The sequence below is a fragment of the Nerophis lumbriciformis genome, linkage group LG39, assembly GCF_033978685.3.
Source record: "Nerophis lumbriciformis linkage group LG39, RoL_Nlum_v2.1, whole genome shotgun sequence".
Classification (NCBI taxonomy): domain Eukaryota; kingdom Metazoa; phylum Chordata; class Actinopteri; order Syngnathiformes; family Syngnathidae; genus Nerophis; species Nerophis lumbriciformis.
Genome location: NC_084586.2, coordinates 10,775,001 through 10,786,431, shown reverse-complemented (window position 1 = coordinate 10,786,431; position 11,431 = coordinate 10,775,001). Strand labels below are relative to the sequence as shown.

General features: G+C 36.4%; 1 protein-coding gene across 1 annotated transcript; it reads left to right on the top strand.

Annotated features, from left to right (window-relative positions):
• The first annotated feature begins 298 nt into the window (after window positions 1-298).
• Window positions 299-10,005, top strand: mmp21 (matrix metallopeptidase 21). Its single transcript, XM_072912675.1, has 7 exons — window positions 299-465; window positions 4,616-5,396; window positions 5,478-5,617; window positions 5,690-5,831; window positions 7,258-7,515; window positions 9,246-9,418; window positions 9,700-10,005. The coding sequence occupies exons 1-7, from the start codon at window positions 310-312 to the stop codon at window positions 10,003-10,005; spliced, it is 1,956 nt and encodes a 651-aa protein (XP_072768776.1). The 5' UTR covers window positions 299-309.
• Window positions 10,006-11,431: the final 1,426 nt, after the last annotated feature.

The following is an 11,431-nucleotide window of genomic DNA, read 5'->3' as shown; positions in this document are numbered from 1 at the left end:
TGAAAATCAAAAATATCAAAATGGCATGCTTAAATTTGTCAGTGTGCGGCCCTCAGTAGACAGAATTAAAGTGTTGCTTCACTGTGGAACCTTCAAAGCAAAGTCCGTGTGTGTGTGTTCATTCCAAAACCGACGAAGCGTATTACGACTCTTCCACACTGTTGGGTCAAACCCGACAGACGGTACAGTAAGTTTGCTTTTCGCACACACCTGTGAGGGAGAAGCGGGACCACACCTGTGCTGGGTGGTCTTATAAATAGACGCACAGGTTAAAAAAAACCCAAACAATTGTCCTCACTAAACCCCACGATGCTGACTTCCATCCAGCTGATTACTTTGCTTCTGTGGACAAGTGTCGGCCAAATTGCTGACACAGAAAAACTGTTCCATAGTCGGGATCACTCGGATTTACAGACGTTCAACTCGCAACAAGCTCAGACCATCACGGACAAATACTCCGCAGAGGTAATGAGACTTTTTTGACTATTTGTACGTTAAATGATACTGGTTTTTAGATAACCTTACCACATAATGACAATAAAACTGTAATGCGCATTACAGCCACTGCAAATCTTCATCAAAAATGTATTTATTTAAAAAAATAAAACGTGCAATATTATGCAAAAAGTAAAGAAAGAAGAGCCCATAAAAATTTGGTACTGATTTATGATTTTTTGACTAAATTATCTTCACTATTGTTTGTGCATATTTAGCAGTAGTAATAGTAAAAGGAATAAGTAATCTGTACTACTTATATTCCGAGAAACAATGGCGTTTATCTGAGGATTTGACTTATTAGGATGTGGACACTTCATCATTTCTTGTACAGATGTCAGCCACTTAAAAAAGAACAAAAAACTGGGTCTCCAACCTTTTTTCTTCTGAGATCTACTTTTATAAACTAAAAATGGCAGAGAGTTATGAATTCTTGTAATGTCAGAGCAAAAACTATATGTTGGTATCCACTCAGGGGGCTCAAAAAAATCTAAATAACAATTTTTATATATTATTTCAAAATAATATAAAGAAAACATAAACATATATCTGTATATATATATATATATATATATATATATATATATATATATATATATATATATATATATATATATATATATATATATATATATATATATATATATCCATCCATCCATCCATCCATCCCTTTCGGGGTCACGGGGGGTATATATATATATATATATATATATATATATATATATATATATATATATATATATATATATATATATATATATATATATATATATATATATATTATTAATATTATTATTGATACTGTGATACTGTGACTTGATATTTTTTGGTTTTCTTTTTTATTATTGTATGTGTATACATATGTATGTGTGTATATATATATATATATATATATATGTATAATGTATGTAAACATATGTATGTACGTATGTATGTATATATATATATATATATATATATATATATATATATATATATATATGATATTTTTTGGTTTTCTTTTTTTAGTATTATATTTGTATACATATATATGTGTATGTATATATATATATATATATATATATATATATATATATATATATATGTATATATATATATATATATTATATATATATTATCTATATATATATTATATATATGTCTTAATAAGGTTATCCAAAAAATAGTGCTCGATACCGTAGTAGAGCGCAATATATGTATGTGTGGGAAAAAAATCACAAGACTATTTCATCTCTACAGGCCTGTTTCATGAGGGGGGGTACCCTCAATCATCAGGAGATTTTAATGGGAGCATTCGCATACCATGGTTTATATAGGGCACAGAGTGGGTGGGTACAGGCTGGCCTAGGGGCGTGGTGATTGGCTCATGTGTTACCTAGGAGGTGTTTCCGTCTATGGCGGCATGTTGTTACAATTTCGCTGCGCTTGTTGAGGGATGACAGGTCTGGACGGTAAATAATAAACAGTTTCTCTTTCAAGCATAGGTTGCATCTTTTATTACCACTATTGTAAGGTGTGCTGGATGCAAGAATTTGCCATGTTATTGAATATTCAATATCATGTGTTGCCTTCATTATATAAGGCTTTTAAAGTCATATTGATAGTAGGCTAATATCGCTAATACAGACACTTACATCATGTGTTGCCTTCATTATAACACTTATATAAGACTTTTAAAGTCATTTTGATAGTAGGCTATTATGGCTAATATAGACACTTACATCATGTGTTGCCTTCATGATAACACTTATGTAAGGCTTTTAAAGTCATTTTGATAGTAGGCTAATATAGCTAATATAGACACTTACATCATGTGTTGCCTTCATTATAACACTTAGAGAAGACTTTTAAAGTAATTTTGATAGTAGGCTAATATAGCTAATATAGACACTTACATCATATGTAACACTTATATAAGACTTTTAAAGTCATTTTGATAGTAGGCTAATATAGCTAATACAGACACTTACATCACGTGTTGCCTTCATTATAACACTTATATAAGACTTTTAAAGTCATTTTGATAGTAGGCTAATATAGCTAATATAGACACTTACATCATGTGTTGCCTTCATTATAACACTTAGAGAAGACTTTTAAAGTAATTTTGATAGTAGGCTAATATAGCTAATATAGACACTTACATCATATGTAACACTTATATAAGACTTTTAAAGTCATTTTGATAGTAGGCTAATATAGCTAATACAGACACTTATATCACGTGTTGCCTTCATTATAACACTTGTATAAGACTTTTAAAGTAATTTTGATAGTAGGCTATTATAGCTAATATAGACACTTACATCATGTGTTGCCTTCATTATAACACTTAGAGAAGACTTTTAAAGTCATTTTGATAGTAGGTTAATATAGCCAATATAGATACTTACATCATGTGTTGCCTTCATTATAACACTTAGAGAAGACTTTTAAAGTCAATTTGATAGTAGGCTATTATAGCTAATATAGACACTTACATCATGTGTTGCTTTAACACTTAGAGAAGACTTTTAAAGTCATTTTGATAGCAGGCTAATATAGCTAATATAGACACTTATATCATGTGTTGCCTTCATTATAACACATAGAGAAGACTTTTAAAGTCAATTTGATAGTAGGCTAATATAGCTAATATAGACACTTACATCATGTGTTGCCTTCATTATAACACTTAGAGAAGACTTTTAAAGTCATTTTGATAGTAGGTTAATATAGCCAATATAGATACTTACATCATGTGTTGCCTTCATTATAACACTTAGAGAAGACTTTTAAAGTCAATTTGATAGTAGGCTATTATAGCTAATATAGACACTTACATCATGTGTTGCTTTAACACTTAGAGAAGACTTTTAAAGTCATTTTGATAGCAGGCTAATATAGCTAATATAGACACTTATATCATGTGTTGCCTTCATTATAACACATAGAGAAGACTTTTAAAGTCAATTTGATAGTAAGCTATTATAGCTAATATAGACACTTACATCATGTGTTGCTTTAACACTTAGAGAAGACTTTTAAAGTAATTTTGATAGTAGGCTAATATAGCTAATATAGACACTTACATCATGTGTTGCCTTCAATATAACACTTATGTAAAGCTTTTAAAGTAATTTTGATAGTAGGCTATTATAGCTAATATAGACACTTCCATCATGTGTTGCCTTCATTATAACACTTATATAAGATTTTTAAAGTCATTTTGATAGTAGGCTAATATAGCTAATACAGACACTTACATCATGTGTTGCCTTCATTATAACACTTAGAGAAGACTTTTAAAGTAATTTTGATAGTAGGCTATTATAGCTAATATAGACACTTACATCATGTGTTGCCTTCATTATAACACTTAGAGAAAAATTTCAAAGTCATTTTGATAGTAGGCTATTGTAGCTAATATAGACACTTACATCATGTGTTGCCTTCATTATAACACTTAGAGAAGACTTTTAAAGTAATTTTGATAGTAGGCTAATATAGCTAATATAGACACTTACATCATGTGTTGCCTTCATTATAACACTTAGAGAAGACTTTTAAAGTAAATGTTTTTATAGTAGGCTAACATAGCTAATATAGACACTTACATCATGTGTTGCCTTCATTATAACACTTATGTAAGGCTTTTAAAGTAATTTTGATAGTAGGCTATTATAGCTAATGTAGACACTTACATCATGTGTTGCCTTCATTATAACACTTATGTAAGGCTTTTAAAGTAATTTTGATAGTAGGCTATTATAGCTAATGTAGACACTTCCATCATGTGTTGCCTTCATTATAACACTAATGTAAGGTTTTAAAGTCATTTTGATAGTAGGCTAATATAGCTAATACAGACACTTACATCATATAAGACTTTTAAAGTAATTTTGATAGTAGGCTAATATAGCTAATACAGACACTTACATCATGTGTTGTCTTCATTATAACACTTATACAAAGCTTTAATTTTTTGCGTCTACGGACAGATTTTTTTTTTGTATTTTTGGTCCATAATGGCTCTTTCACCATTTTGGGTTGCCGACCACTGGGTTAGTCAAATATTTCAAAAGGATGGACCATCTTGCTTTGACTGGTATGCTCTACTGAGTCTTTCTCTCCGTTTTAGCTCTTCCTCTCCAGGTACGGCTTCATGAAGCCGGTGAGGTGGGAAGAGACGCGGGACCAGGACTATCAGGACGAAGACTACCTTGACGAGCTTCAAGCGACAATCCAGGAGGGCTCCTCAGTGCCCCATTCCAGGGATCGTCCTCAAGACGGCGAAAGTCGAGCGTTTATCTCAGCACTTCAAGATTTCCAGCGGCTGTCGGGTCTGCCTGTGACCGGGGTGTTCGACCAAGCCACCCAGGTGGCCATGAACAAGCCCAGGTGTGGCGTACCCGACCAAGAGCTGGACCTCAACCCCCCTGAGGCACCCGAGGAGGACTTAGATGTGGAAAACATCACCGATGTGGACACTGAGAGTAACGACACGGCAAGCGACACGTGGTTGGCTGCTAATGATTCAGACTTACTTAACATTACCGACACAAAAAGTGATCTCTCTGTCGACACCAACACAACCGCGTCAACGAACACCTCTCAGAATAGCTCCGACACCAGACGTCCGAGCCAAGCGGTGGTAAGCAAGAAACGCCACCTGTCCGCTCTGGTGTCTAAGAGCAGACGCAAGCGAGACGTGAGCGAGGTGGGACACGTGGCTTTCAGCAAGACCGTGCTGAGGTGGAGGCTTATGGGCGAAGGCTACAGCAGTCAGCTGTCCGTCGAGGAGCAGAGGTACGTCTTCAGGCTGGCTTTCAGAATGTGGAGCGAGGTGTCGCCGCTGGAGTTCTTGGAGGATAACCGCTCGCCGCTGGAAGATATCGACATCAGGCTCGGCTTCGGCACAGGTGCGCCGTAGTCCTGATTGTTCCGGTGTGCAGTGCTTGTGACGGTGTAAACAACAACATCCTTTGACTCGTTGGATTTAGGAAGACACCTGGGTTGCAATCAGAAGTTTGATGGCACAGGTCAAGAATTTGCCCACGCTTGGTTCCTGGGTGACATCCACTTTGACGACGACGAACATTTCACCAGTCCAAACGCCGGCAGCGGAATCAGCCTCCTTAAGGTGTGGGGTCTAGACTTTTACACTTCAACGGAATCTTTAGGGTGTGCCGTTTTTGACTGTGGCATCTTTCAGGTGGCAGTCCACGAGATCGGCCACGTTCTGGGACTGCCTCACATCTACAGAGCTGGATCCATCATGCAACCCAGCTACCTACCCCAGGAGTCCAGCTTTGAGATGGACTGGACGGACAGGAAAGCGGTCCAGAACCTCTACGGTAAGACCGAGCATTCAGGATCTTTGTGTTTTTAAAGGGAAACATTATCACCAGACCTATGTAAGCGTCAATATATACCTTGATGTTGCAGAAAAAAGACCATATATTTTTTTTACCGATTTCCGAACTCTAAATGGGTGAATTTTGGCGAATTAAACGCCTTTCTATTATTCGCTCTCGGAGCGATGACGTCACAGCGTGACGTCACATCGGGAAGCAATCCGCCATTTTCTCAAACACATTAAAAACACCGAATCAAATCAGCTCTGTTTTCCGTTTTTTCGACTATTTTCCGTACCTTGGAGACATCATGCCTCGTCGGTGTGTTGTCGGAGGGTGTAACAACACGAACAGGGACGGATTCAAGTTGCACCAGTGGCCCAAAGATGCGAAAGTGGCAAGAAATTGGACGAAATGTGTTCAAAATACGAGGGTGTGGGGAAAGCCGACAAAAATGGTCAGTCGTTTGTTCCGCACACTTTACCGACGAAAGCTATGCTACGACAGAGATGGCAAGATTGTGTGGATATCTTGCGACACTCAAAGCAGATGCATTTCCAACGATAAAGTCAAAGAAATCTGCCGCCAGACCCCCATTGAATCTGCCGGAGTGTGTGAGCTATTCAGGGACAAAGGACCTCGGTAGCACGGCAAGCAATGGCGGCAGTTTGTTCCCGCAGACGAGCGAGCTAAACCCCCTGGATGTCTTGGCTCACACCGTCCCTTATGCCACCGAAGATGATCAAGAGAAGAATATCGACCCTAGCTTCCCTGGCCTGCTGACATCAACTCCAAAACTGGACAGATCAGCTTTCAGGAAAAGAGAGCGGATGAGGGTATGTCTACAGAATATATTAATTGATGAAAACTTTATTCATTACTCGTGGTTTTACGTAAATTATTATACATAAACTGTGTTTACCAATAATTTAGCTTAAAAACATTACAACACTTAAAAACAAACACATACCAATCGTTGGTTAGAAGGCGATCGCCGAATTCGTCCTCGCTTTCTCCCGTGTCGCTGGCTGTCGTGTCGTTTTCGTCGGTTTCGCTTGCATACGGTTCAAACCGATATGGCTCAATAGCTTCAGTTTCTTCTTCAATTTCGCTTAAGCCGCTGAAATCCGAGTCTGAATCCGAGCTAATGTCGCTACCTTGCTGTTCTATCCGCCATGTTTGTTTGTGTTGGCATCACTATGTCACGTCACAGGAAAATGGACGGGTGTATATAACGATGGTTAAAATCAGGCACTTTGGAGCTTTTTTTAGGGATATTGCGTGATGGGTAAAATTTTGCAAAAAACTTCGAAAAATAAAATAAGCCACTGGGAACTGATTTTTAATGGTTTTAACCCTTCTGAAATTGTGATAATGTTCCCCTTTAAAAGTCTCTCAACTGTATTCTGTTCCTTGTGGCCTGCAGGGGGCTGCCAGGGCAGATTCAGCACCGTGTTTGACTGGATCAGAAGGGAGAAGACCCCCTATGGCGAGGTGGTGGTCCGCTTTAACACCTACTTCATGAGGGAGGGCTGGTACTGGCTGTACGAGAACAGGAACAACCGCACACGGTACGGGGATCCGGTGTCCATGCAGGTTGGCTGGCATGGACTCCCCGCAGACGGAGTGGATGCCTTCGTGCACGTGTGGTCTCGGAAAAAAGACATTATTTACTTCTTCAAAGGTAGACTTCCTACTTGTATGCGTTTAACTAGGGATGTGCCGATCGATGGGTCACCGATCAATATCAGCCGATTTTCTTACAGTTAAAAAAAAGCTAATTTTACAGTAATTTTACAGGTGCAAAATGTTACTGTAAAATTGCAGGTTTTTTTATTTACAGTAAAAAAACAAATTTCACAGTAACTTTACAGGTGCCAAGATTTTACTGTAAAATTGCATTTTCTTTTATTTACAGTAAAAAAAGCAAATTTTACAGGTGCCAAAATTTGACTGTAAAATTGCAGTTTTTTTATATACAGGAAAAAAACATATTTTAAAGTAATTTTACAGGTGCCAACATTTTACTGTTAAAATGCAGTTTTTTATTTACAGTAAAAAAAAACAAATTTTACAGTAATTTTACAGGTGCCAAAATTTTACTATAAAATTGCAGTTTTTATTTACAGTAAAAAAAATAATTTTACAGTAATTTTACAGGTGCCAAAATTTTACTGTAAAATTGCAGTTTTTTATTTACAGTAAAAAAAACTAATTCTACAGTAATTTTACAGGTGCCCACTGTAAAATTGTAGTTTTTTTACTTATAGTAAAACAACTAATTTTACAGGTGCCAAAACTTTACTGTAAAATTGCTGGTTTTTATTTACAGTACAAAAAACACATTTTACAGTAATTTTACAGGTGGCAAAAGTTTACGATAACATTATTTTTTTATTTATTTACAGTAAAACAAAAATGTTTACGTTAATTTTACAGGTGCCAAAACCTTAATGTAAAATTGCAGGTTTTTTAATTTACAGTAAAACAACCTAATTCTACAGTAATTTTACAGGTGCCAAAATTTTACTGTAAAATTGCAGTTTTTTTTATTTACAGTAAAAAACAAATTTTAAAGTAATTTTACAGGTGCCAAAATGTTACTGTTAAAATGCAGTTGTTTTAATTTACAAAAAAACAACACATTTTACGGTAATTTTACAGGTGCCAACATTTTACTGTAAAATTGCAGTTTTTTTAATTTACAGTAAAAAAAATTGTTTTTACAGGTGTCAAAACTTTACTGTGAAATGGCTGGTTTTTATTTACAGTACAAAAAACACATTTTACAGTCATTTAATAGGTGGAAAAATTTTTACTGTAAAATTGCATTATTTTATTTACAGTAAAACAACAAATTTTACAGGTGCCAAAACTTTACTGTAAAATTGCAGGTTTTTTAATTTACAGTAAAAAAAAACCTAATTCTACAGTAATTTTACAGGTGCCCAAATTTTACTGTCGAATTTAAGTTTTTTTTATTAACAGTAAAAAAAACAAATTTTACAGTAATTTTACAGGCATCAAAACTTTACTGTAAAATTGCAGTTTTTTTAATTTACAGTAAATAAACTAATTTTACAGTAAAATTCTGGCAACTTTTTTGCCATAAACACAGCAGTACTGTTTTTTAATTTACAGTAATATACACTACATTTTGAGGTGACATTATTGCAACTTACCATATTTAAATTTACATTTTAGTTGTTTTTTTTTAAAATCTACTAATAAAATGCATTAAAAAATTGTGTAATAATAGTATTCACTGTTAGAAGCGAAACATAACTGCAACGTGGCCCTCAGTGAAACCGACTTTGACACCTCTGGTATAGGCCGAGCTCGCTCACTGATGGTCCGTCTTAGATTTGGCACTTTTAACTTAATTGGATGATAAAGTGTGAGTCCTGTTGACAGGCACACACTTCTGGAGGTACGACAGCGACAACGACCAGACCTTCAAACAGGACCCAGAAGGCCAACGCTATCCGAAAAAGATCTCCAAAGGTTTTCCGGGAATCTCCGGTCCGATCGACACGGCTTTTTATGACCGGAGGGACTCCCGGATTTACTTCTTCAAAAACACTCTTGTAAGAATTTACAGAATAAAACATGGAGTTTTCAAGTTGTACTAATCTTAGTTGGTAATGTGGTCAAACAGGTGTACTAATCTTAGTTGGTCATGAGGTCAAACAGGTGTACTAATCCTAGTTGGTCATGTGGTCAAACAGGTGTACTAATCTTAGTTGGTCATGTGGTCAAACAGGTGTACTAATCTTAGTTGGTCATGTGGTCAAACAGGTGTACTAATCTTAGTTGGTCATGTGGTCAAACAGGTGTACTAATCTTAGTTGGTCATGTGGTCAAACAGGTGTACGCCTTTGACGTGGCGTCTAAGAGATTAACGGGAGGTTTCCCCAAACCCTTGCGAGACGTCTTCCCGCCAGTGTCCGGTAACGACCATCCTGGAGGCAGCATTGACGCCGCCTACTTCTCCTACAGCCACAACGCCATCTTCCTCCTGAAGGGCACACGTTTCTGGCGGGTGGTCGGCGGCCGCGATCGCAGGCGACGTCCTTCCTTGCCTCGGAACAGCCTGATGGCGCAGCAGGAAGTCAACCGGCACTGGTTTGACATCTGCAACGTCCACCCCACTGCACTGAGGCTGACGCCATGAAGACACACTTGATCTTCCGAGGTACTAAAAGTCTAGAACGGGTACCAGAAGGGTCTGAAACAGGGGTGTCCAAAGTTTTTCCACCGAGGGCCACACACTGAAAAATCAAAGCATTTTAAAAATCAATACAATATATCAGTGATTCTCAAACTGTGGTACTAGGGCTCAAACTCAAGGCCCAGGGGCCAGATCTGGCACGCCACGTCATTTTATATGGCCTGCCAACGCCTGGAAATAATATGCATCAATAAAGTACTTACTAAATGTATGTATATATATATATATATATACCGTATTTTTCGGACTATAAGTCGCATTTTTTTTCATAGTTTGGCCGGGCTCCAGTGTGACTTATATGTTTTTTTCCTTCTTTATTATGCATTTTCGGCAGGTGCGACTTATACTCCAGTGCGACTTATACTCTGAAAAATACGGTACATACATTTATTCCTCAGGTTAGGAAAAAACATAGATGTTATTTCATCCCTACAATGTTTCCCTGCTCTTCAGGGGATATATATATATATATATATATATATATATATATATATATATATATATATATATATATATAGTTATGCCCTTTTTGTCACATCCCTGTTTTTTGAGGCCAAAACACAAAAGCCCTCAAATTTTTTATGTGGCTGCGAAAGCTTGGAAAACATATATACGCAACATGATGAACAATTTATATTTTCTTACTAAATGTTTTTTTTTTTTTTTTCATTATCCATCCATTTTCTAGCGCGTGTCCCATATACGGTAACACAATAGATTTTACAGTAAAAAAAAAAATGGAAGCTCCGTTGCACAATTTACCGTTAAAAAAACAGTGGTAATGTTTTTTCCATTCCATTTACAGTAATGTGCTGTGAAAAAGCAGCAAATTCTGCGGTAAAATTCTGCCGACTTGAGCTGCCAATTTTTTTTAGGTACTAAAAGTCTAGAACGGTTACCAGATGGGTCCGAAACAGGGGTGTCCAAAGTTTTTCCACCGAGGGCCACACACTGAAAAATCAAAGCATTTTAAAAACCAATACAATATATCAGTGATTCTCAAACTGTGGTACGAGGGCTCAAACTCAAGGCCCAGGGGCCAGATCTGGCCCGCCACATCATTTTATATGGCCTGCCAACGCCTGGAAATAATATGCATCAATAAAGTACTTACTAAATGTATAGATATATGTATATACCGTATTTTTCGGACTATAAGTCGCAGTTTTTTTCATTGTGGGACTTATATATGTTTTTTTCCTTCTTTATTATGCATTTTCGGCAGGTGCGACTTATACTCTGAAAAATACGGTACATACATTTATTCCTTAGGTTAGGAAAAAACATGGAGGCTATTTCATCCCTACAATGTTTCCCTGCTCTTCAGGGGATATATATATATATATATATATATATATATATATATATA

What these genes read in the sequence shown, in the direction of transcription:
- mmp21 (XM_072912675.1), top strand. Translation starts at nt 310, where the DNA reads ATGCTGACTTCCATCCAGCTGATTACTTTGCTTCTGTGGACAAGTGTC. An exon ending in GCGGAATCAGCCTCCTTAAG is followed by an intron (nt 5,618 to 5,689) that starts GTGTGGGGTCTA and finishes GGCATCTTTCAG; the next exon opens with GTGGCAGTCCACGAGATCGG. An exon ending in AGCGGTCCAGAACCTCTACG is followed by an intron (nt 5,832 to 7,257) that starts GTAAGACCGAGC and finishes TGTGGCCTGCAG; the next exon opens with GGGGCTGCCAGGGCAGATTC.